This window comes from Lathyrus oleraceus, chromosome 1 (genome assembly GCF_024323335.1).
Source record: "Lathyrus oleraceus cultivar Zhongwan6 chromosome 1, CAAS_Psat_ZW6_1.0, whole genome shotgun sequence".
In the NCBI taxonomy this organism is placed as follows: Eukaryota; Viridiplantae; Streptophyta; class Magnoliopsida; order Fabales; family Fabaceae; genus Lathyrus; species Lathyrus oleraceus.
Window position 1 is genome coordinate 385,935,588 of NC_066579.1, and position 9,686 is coordinate 385,945,273.

Genomic DNA, 9,686 nt, shown 5'->3' on the forward strand with positions numbered 1-9,686 from the left:
CTTTGAATTATGCTTAATTTTATTTTTGGCATTTTAAATTTGAAACAATTTAAGTTTCAATGTTGTTCATCCTTCGTATCATTTACACTTTTAATTCAATTTTCATGATAACACTTAAATACAAATAAATTGCATAATCAATGTTATTTAATTGATGAAATATTAAAACTGAAAAAATCCTCACAATGAATGTGAAAAAATAGAGAACTTTGAGCATATATAGCATATATAGCAATTGCTTTTGCTACCTAAATATGTAATACTTTTAAATTCGAGATATGTTGAAACTAAGAAATTACTACAATGAATGTGAGTAAATATATAATTTTAAAAATAATTAATAACTATTTTTGATTCTTAAATACAAATAAATTGGACAATCAGCCACAGTTAATCGTGGAGATTGAAAATGGAAATTCTCATAGTCAATTAGAATAAATATAGAATTTTGAGAATTAATAATAATTATTTTTGGTACCAAATGCGTTTTCTCTCTATTTTATTTATTCTTCACCTCATCGTTATCATTAGAACTAAAAAGTTGATAATCTTACACCACTGCTTTATTTATAAAAAAATAAGTATAAAAATGATGACATTTACTATTTTTATAGTCACAAAATACATATTAAAGACAATCAATACTCAAACACAACTTGTTTTAGAATTATTGTTCAAGTGAATGCAATTACAAAATAATAATTTAGTGACAAATACCAAACTATTTAAAAAACACAATCATAAAGTTTCAAGAAATTACACACTAATATAAATAAGGCTAAAATATCTAGGCAAAAATGCATGTTTTATAAACACCACAATGACGTTTTAAAAAAATCTTCAACCCAAAAATATAGACCATATAAGTTGTTTCCTATAAAATTCATAAATAAGATTAAGGTAAGATAAAAAATTCATAAATAAGACTAAGGTAAGGTAAAAGTTGATAAAGAAGTATAATATTGACTAACTTGCTATGTTTTTAAGAAAAGAAAATGAAAATGAAAATGCTACTATATTTGAGTTTCAATGACCTTTTTAAAAAAGAGATATTTTAGGATTAAATATACAATATCTTGTAATATTAGAGACTTTTTGTTTATCGACAATGGTTCTTCACTTTTGATTTGTTTATATCTTCAAATTTTTCATGAGAAAATCAAAGATTCATAACATTGTAGCTTTCATGTTTTTCGACGCAGCATGATCATTGGTTGAGAATACTGTTCTCATTTTTTACTAGTTATTTTTTTGATTATGTATATTCATTGCATAGATGTTGTATTGGTCTTTGTTTGGTACCAAGGAAGCCAATTATTTTTATTACTGCATGATTTATATATTCATTTGAACATTGTCTGACAACTATTATAGTGATTATTTGCAATTTCTATTCTATATTTCAATCAATTTTTTTTAAAACACTAGAGTGTATACTTCAAGTTTGATTCCTACTATTTATATATCCTAAATTTTTATAATTCAAATATTATTAATTCATCATAATTTTTTTTGCATACATAAATGAAGATCATCAAGACAATAATACACCACATTTTTTTGTCGATCCTATTGAATAGTTGATGTAACAGATTCTTTCATCAATGAATCAAGTAACTTGGTATTAAAATTATTTACAACTATCCTACAATATTTATAATGATATATAACTAATATATATTTTGGACTATTTTTTCATTATGTTCCTAAAGAAGTATCAAACTATTGTTTTATAGGTGAGGAGATCTCTTATATAGATCTCATTAATAAGAACGATCAATTAATTTGTCAAAGTTGCAAAATCATTAGTACATCAAATAATGGTCACAACACTTGTTTCTATATTGGTTATGATTGGAACAAGTTCAAGAGAGAATGCAACTTGAAAGTTGGTGATTACATTAGTTTTATAATTGATGAACCTGAGTGGTTGTTTATTGATGTAAAAGTCTATCAAAAATAATTTTATTTTATTTATTAAAAGTCTATCAAAAATAGTTTTATTTTATTATTATTCAATAAAAAATAGTTTGTTTTACAATAAAAAAGTGTTATTGGTTTATATTGATTTACCCCTTACAATGTGAGAGAGTTTTGATTTAATCCCATAGAAGAAAAATATTTAATTTTCTTTTTAAAAAATCCACATGGATTTTAAAAAATAAATTAAAAAAAAATCTAGACAGGACGTCAATAAAAGTGAATATTCTTTGCCAACTTATCACCTAAGAGGTCAAAGCAACATAATCTTTACATTAAAAAAAGAAAAATCCAAAAATATTTTTTATATGGTCAAAAATCACTCACATTGCAAGATATAATATATTTAAACTTTTTTTTATACATGCTAGAAAATTACTCACATTGCAGGATATAATATATTTAAACTTTTTTTTATACATGCTACAAAATTACACTATCATACCATATCAACCCATAATTTTTTTTAAACAATATATATATATATATATATATATATATATATATATAGAGAGAGAGAGAGAGAGAGAGAGAGAGAGAGAGAGAGAGAGAGAGAGAGAGAGAGAGAGAGAGAGAGAGAGAGAGAGAGAGAGAGAGAGAGAGAGAGAGAAGAGAGAGAGAGAGAGAGAGAGAGAGAGAGAGAGAGAGAGAGAGAGAGAGAGAGAGAGAGAGAAGAGAGAGAGGAGAGAGAGAGAGAGAAGAGAGAGAGAGAGAGAGAGAGAGAGAGAGAGAAGAGAGAGAGAGAGAGAGAGAGAGAGAGAGAGTATTTAACAATTATATAATAAATGGCATATATTCTATCTTTCTCAGGTTTAAAATTACATAGGTATAAACAATAAGGAATCAAAATTAAGAGGTGACTCATCGGAGAAAATGTTGATGGGAAAAAAATAAAAATATGTAGAAAATTTTATGATGTTTCAAGAATAATATCTAGTTATAATATTATTTCTTTGTGTTATAATATTACTTTAGTTATAATTTAATATTAATCATGATTAATATGTGATACTTAATAAAATACAAATTAGATATAAGTAAATTGATGAGTCATCATGAGGGAGAACTATTCATATTGGGTCAAACACTAACTTAAAGATCAAAGATTCACCCAAACAAGTGAGAGAGACACCACATATTCACCTAAAACCTTAAGATGATTGGTGTATGAGTCCTCTTACTTATAAAGTGTTCAACCTCCACCTTTCTAAGTAATGTGAGACTTATAACTCACACTGGTTCTCAATACAACTCACACTTATTTCTCAATAATCTCCCTTCAAGTGTGAGTCCATCCACTATGATCTCCCTCAAGCAGAATCTCTTTCATCCACATACTGTTGAGAGACACCCTTATCTCGTCATAGACACTTCAATGAAACATGCCGCCTGACCACCATGTCAGGAAGACTTTCGACATAAGAAGTCGGTCCCTTACTCGAACCATCAGATTTGATACCATTGATGGGTCATCATGAGGGAGAAGCATTCACATTGAGTCGAACACTCATCTAAAGCTCAAAGACTCACCCAAACAAGTGAGAGACACACCACATATTCACCAAAAATCTTAAGGTGATAGGTGCATGAGTCCTCTTATTTTTAAAATGTTCAATCTCCATTTTTCTAAGCAATGTTAGATTTATAACTCACTTGTTTCTCAACATAACTTACACTTATTTCTCAACATAAACAACACATTTTCCTTTAAAGCACGAGTTCAGAGACTATATGATTTGAATGTGTAAATAAAATATTTTATACATTTGTATTATATAATCTAAATACAATGAGTTTTTTCAATTCTTATGAGATGAATCATATTCTTTGGTTCAATTTGTAGAATTTTAATGTTTAAATTATACAATTGAATTATAGAATTACTTAAATTTATTATGTATAAATTAAATCCCATCGATAATTTATGTGAATACAATAAAGAGGAACTTGTATAAAAATAAAGGAAGGGGAGATGACGATTTGCACCATTATACCATTTTCCGCTATAAGCCAACACTACATTTTGATGGCTTTTGTTTTTTTTAATACTTTTTTTCAATTTTATCTAAATATACAAAACATTTCATCAAATCTCCGCAGTCTATCGTGATTAATAGGATATTGAAGTTAGTTGGTTAATTAGTTAAAATTTGTTATAAGTTGATTAGTTTTTAAATAGCTTATATGCTCTATATATAGAGCATCTCATGTGATCATCTTAGATCTTTTCAACATTCTTCAATCTTCCTTTTATTCATGAAAGTAGTATGGTATTAGAGACAAAAAACAAATGGCATATGATAAATTAATGATGATAAGAAAATGTGATGTACCATAATTTTACCATGATAAATCTGGCAAAATGTTAAAATTCAAAAATGTCTCATAGGCTATGAATTCATATCATTAGCAAACTTTATGCGCACTTGTCACTCCATGTCTAAAATAATCAATTTTTTTTTTGGTGTGAATTTCTTAACGAATAATTGTTTATGAATGAAATATTTGAATGCTTCAATATTGTGTAAAGGTGAAGTCACAAAGGCAATGTATTACAAAAATTGCATGAAATCCAACGTATTCTTGTTCTTCTTAGGGTCTAATAGTTCCTGAAATCTCATAGAATGACTCAAGGTCTGGAATACGGTTAGCATAAATAATTTAAAGTAACCTTGCTCTCATCTCCATTTGTCTTGTGTTTCTTGAAGAATACACTAAATGAGATAATCACCTCGGGTTGTTGAAGCATGGCATCTCATTACCACCATTGTTAATGTGGTTGTTCTCACTATTGATGTTTCTTTGTTTGCTGATGACTTTAGTAACATGCAATGAGGAATATAACTTGCATGTAATAATTACTATTTTAAGTAAAAATAGAGTTTTATTTAAAAAATGTTTTTAACATAAAAGAAAAGAAAAGAAAATGATATAATATAAATGATAGAGTGTTGAGATCAAGTTACAACTATTATGGTTATATGCATATCAATGATCAGTAATACATATTTTTATATTCAATCCACATTATTATTTATTGCTCTACAATATTCTCCCTGCATATTATAACATCACAATATCAAATGTATCATTTATTCGACGGTCTTTTAGTCTAATAAACAATACGATAATATTAAATTTCAATTGTATATGTGAATGTTGTATCTAGATCTATTTCTAAATTTTAATTCATGATAGATAATTACCTAGGTATAAATCTAACAACACCTTTTGACATCAACTAAACTCACATATCATGTTACAAACGATCATATTTTTAGGCATAAATACGATTTACCCTTGGTCTAAACCCGTGATACGTTCTCGACACCTCATAGATTCACAAACATCATGTATGACATACATTAAAAAAACGAGTAAAGCTCAAATATGTTTGAATAACTAAATTAGACATAATGCCATGATCATATCAAATACACATAATACATAACAATCTACAAACCTAATTCTAACTATAGAAAACTTAGGTACACATGATGATGGTAGATAAATAAAGGTGTAGAAGCAGAACCATATTCAAATAATTTATCAATCCTTACCTGCTCCACTTTGACACTACAAACACTTTAGGTCTCTTTCACTGAGAGTTTTACTAAACTATATAAAATAACTAAAATCATATATGAAAAAACATAAATATCAAATATGTTTGTTTGATTGAACGGTACATAACTCCACAATCATACCAAATTCACGTAATACATAACAATGCACAAACCTATTCTAAAAAAGAGTGAAGTTAGCTACACATGACAATGATAACTCGATAAAAGATATAAAATCATAACCATATTTGGACTATCTCTCAGTCCTCACCTAATTTACTTTAATAGGTCTTTAGCATTGCAAATACTTTAACTCTCCCTCACTAGGAGTTTTAACAAACTATATAAACTAATTAAAACTTTATATCAAAATACTATGGGCAAACCCCTATTTATAGAATTCAAAAGTTGTCCTCATTCTCTAGGCGAGTTGTGATTCTTCCAACGAATTTTCATTTAGGATTACTTCGTGTCAAAGTAATATTCAAACCGTCTTTTAGAGCTGCTTTGAGTTTGCTAGACGTGTTATAAATTCACTTAGCATTTTTGCCCTATTTTTTAACTCATATTTATGTCCTGGATCCCCTGGTCGATGATCCATTCACCCCACGATTTTTCTTTGCACGATTAGGCCATTTATTCATTGGTTAAGATTCGTTGATCAAAGAATAATTCTCCCATCGAATTTGACTTTACTTTAGTCTTTAAGTCTTGGTTATTTCCTCACCTGACTCAAAATTTGATTCTTATTGAAATGATTTTCAATCCTTTAATCTACGATAGTGAAAATGTAATAAAAGAGTATCAATGCATACTCTTAGGATAATACTCAAATAAATAATAAATTGGATTTTGTTTTTACATTAATTTGTGTATAAATAAGCTAATACCCCTCCCTTTTAAGTGCCACTTTTTTGAAAAAAAATCATTCCTTTTTAATTGTCATTCGCAAAGTTCAAGGTAATATTAATGGTTCATTTCCAACTACGCCAAAATGGACGGGGTTTTTACATTAAATTGTGTACAAATAAGCTAACACTCCCTCCGCTTCTTTTTAAATGTCACTTTTAAAAAAAAAAATTGTCATTTGCAAAATTCAAGTTAGTATTAATTGTTCCTTCCTAACTACGCCTAAATGGATGAGGTTTTATTAAAACTTTTGAACTTTTTGCAAAGCTCAGGGTTGATTCCATTTTTTTTAGGAATATAGAGTAATTGGTTTTAATAAGGCATTAGATTATCCATCAGTTGAGTTATCTCAAAAGGAATTTTTTAGAGTTAATTTTTTTTCTTTATCTCGTTGATCAAACTATTATATCTCTTAATAAGAGATTTCAACAATACCAACAATTTGAAAATGTTTTTGATTTCTTATTTACTTTTCATAAGTTACAATAATTTGGACAATGAAACTTTAAAATCTAGTTATAATCATTTTGAACATACATCAAAACATAATAAACGATATTGATGGAAAAGAAATATGCATAAAGTTAAAGTTGATTAGAGATATCTTGTCTAGAGAAAAAATTATCTATTTGCTTCTAAAAATGTTACAAAGATTACTCTTTTTAAATAAATAGAATAGTGATAATAATATTAGTTATATTTTGATATTAATGATTAGAATATGTTATTTTTTAAGATATTTTGAAGGATGTTTAACTTTTACATTATTGATCTAATTTATCATTTAAATAAATATGAAATTTTGTTTTTAAAAAAATGATGTTATTTTATTAGGGATCTCTTTGTAAATTAGAACAGAACGTTCAAATTGTTTGAGATGCCTCTACTTGTGACTTATATTTTCAATTTAATAGGTTTATAAGAAAAACCCATAGGCCTTTTTTATTAAAAACATGTAGTGTAATTTAAATCGGTGTAGACTATGTCGTAAGCATATCTTATATGGCGCCAAATAGCTGCTTCTTTCTTCTCAACCTTATAACCAGAATGTCTAACAGCGAAGGGCTAATCAACAATGCAACAAAGCAATAGATCTCATACAACTACCAGTAGTCTCCACAAGAGCAAAATCCACCTTCAAATTGATGAAAACGGATGCGATCTCTCACAATTATCTCTCTGTTTAATATTCTTGACACAATTTTAATCCAATTATGACAGTCTTGACATATACGCAGGTTCTTGGAAATCATGATTTTTGTTCCCGGGCTACTTTTCAGAACACCGTAGGCCAAAGCCAATTTCTCGCTATGCAATGATAAATTTTCCTCCTTTTCCTCTTCAGACACATCCATCAAAACTAGATCCGTCAAGGGTGTGAATCCCTCCAGTTTAGCTCTCTGCATCAAACCTTCCAGCACCCTGTAAATTGCTTTCGTTTCAGCATGTGACTGATCAGCAGCATTGAATTGGTGAATGCTGCTCCCAAATTCAATCCAACTCTTACCACGCTTTTTATGAACTCCTCCCTTTTTCATCATCTGTCTCACCCTCTCAGCACCATGCCAGTTTTTGAAAGAGCAATACATGTTTGACAGCAAGACAAAATCTCCGCTCTCAAGGCGCGAAATATTCGCAATAGCAAATTCACCAAGTTCTTTCTTTCCGTGAATTCTACACGCACTCAGAAGTGATCTCCAAATAACAACATCAGGCTCCACCGACATCGCCTTAACCATAGAATACGCCTCTTCCAAATGCCCTGCTCGTCCCAAGAGATCAACCATGGTCCCATAATGCTCAAGCTGCGGCTGAATCAAAAACTGATTCTGCATCATTTCAAAGTACTTGCGACCTACCTCAACTAACCCACAATGGCTACAAGCTTTCAGAATCCCAACAAAAGTAACAGAATCCGGCAAAACATTTTCCACCTCCATCCTTGAAAAAACCGCAGTTGCATCCAAAGCAAGCCCGTGAACGGCAAACCCATTAATCATAGCATTCCAAACAGACACGTGATCACGCACCACACTTTCAAAAACCCGCTTTGAAACATCAATCCTGCCACACTTAGCATACATGTCAACCAACGCAGCACTGAGTATATAATTCAATTCAACCCTTTTCTCAACCATTAAACCATGCACCCATTTGGCATTGCAAAACGAACCAAGGCGAGCACACCCGGTAACCACAGAAGCAAAGGTAAACCCATCAGGCTCAACCTTGGCGTTCATCATACCGCGGAAAATACTCAACGCATCAAGAAAGCGAGAATTCTTAACATAACCTCCAATGATGGTGTTCCAAGTAACCACATCTCGAACAGGCGTTTTATCAAACATCTTCTTGGCAATATCACATTCTCCAGATTTCACTAGATTTTCAATCACCAAATTCATGTTGAACAAATTCATAACTCGGGAAAACACATGATGGGCTATGTGGGGTTGGTGACAATGTGCATAGGTTGATATTAGAGACGCTTCAAGAGATGGGTATGTGGCATAACCAAGTACAGTGACCCTTGCGTGAGTTTTTGCAAGGGTTTTGGAATCCAAAGAAGTTTTACAATGTTTAAGAATTTGGAGAAGTACCGTACAATGTGACATGTTAGCTCCGTGTCTTCAAGTGTAACTTGATCACCCTCGTTGAAGTGCATGCATGTTCTAATTTACTAGCATTTCTAATGGATTCAGAGAAATTATGAATGTATTGGATTGAGATTCTAAAGAATATATATATATATATATATATATATATATATATATATATTATATATATATATATATATATATATATATATATATATAATAATTTTTTAAATCAATTCTATGTTAAATTAATTAAGAAAAATATTTTTTTAAGAAAACAAAATAATTCATTTTTTTTAATGTCTAAAATGCCTTTTGGCATCTGAAAAGACTACAATTGATTATGAAGACCGTTATAGGAGGTGGAATTTTTAATAAGAATAGTTTTTATATCATTAGATCTTACTTGTTGCAACAACTTTTGAGCCAGAATGTAGAAGTTTGGAATGGAAGTATGGTACACCAAAATAATTCTACTTATGAATGAAGATTAAAGATTATTTATATAAAACACAAATACTTTTTAATTCAATGAGACACATTTTTTAAAGGACAAAAGTGTGATAAGTTCTCACATTTAAAATAGACAATACTTCATGATGGTTAGTGAACATGACCTCAACCGAAACATTGG

The 9,686-nt window shown here is 29.5% G+C and overlaps 1 protein-coding gene across 1 annotated transcript; it reads right to left on the reverse strand.

The window, feature by feature from the left end:
- Positions 1-7,370: 7,370 nt before the first annotated feature.
- LOC127138800 (pentatricopeptide repeat-containing protein At5g50990) lies at positions 7,371-9,170 on the reverse strand. The gene has a single exon (XM_051065339.1). The coding sequence runs from the start codon at positions 9,068-9,070 to the stop codon at positions 7,559-7,561; it is 1,512 nt and encodes a 503-aa protein (XP_050921296.1). The 5' UTR covers positions 9,071-9,170; the 3' UTR covers positions 7,371-7,558.
- Between the last annotated feature and the right edge of the window lie 516 nt (positions 9,171-9,686).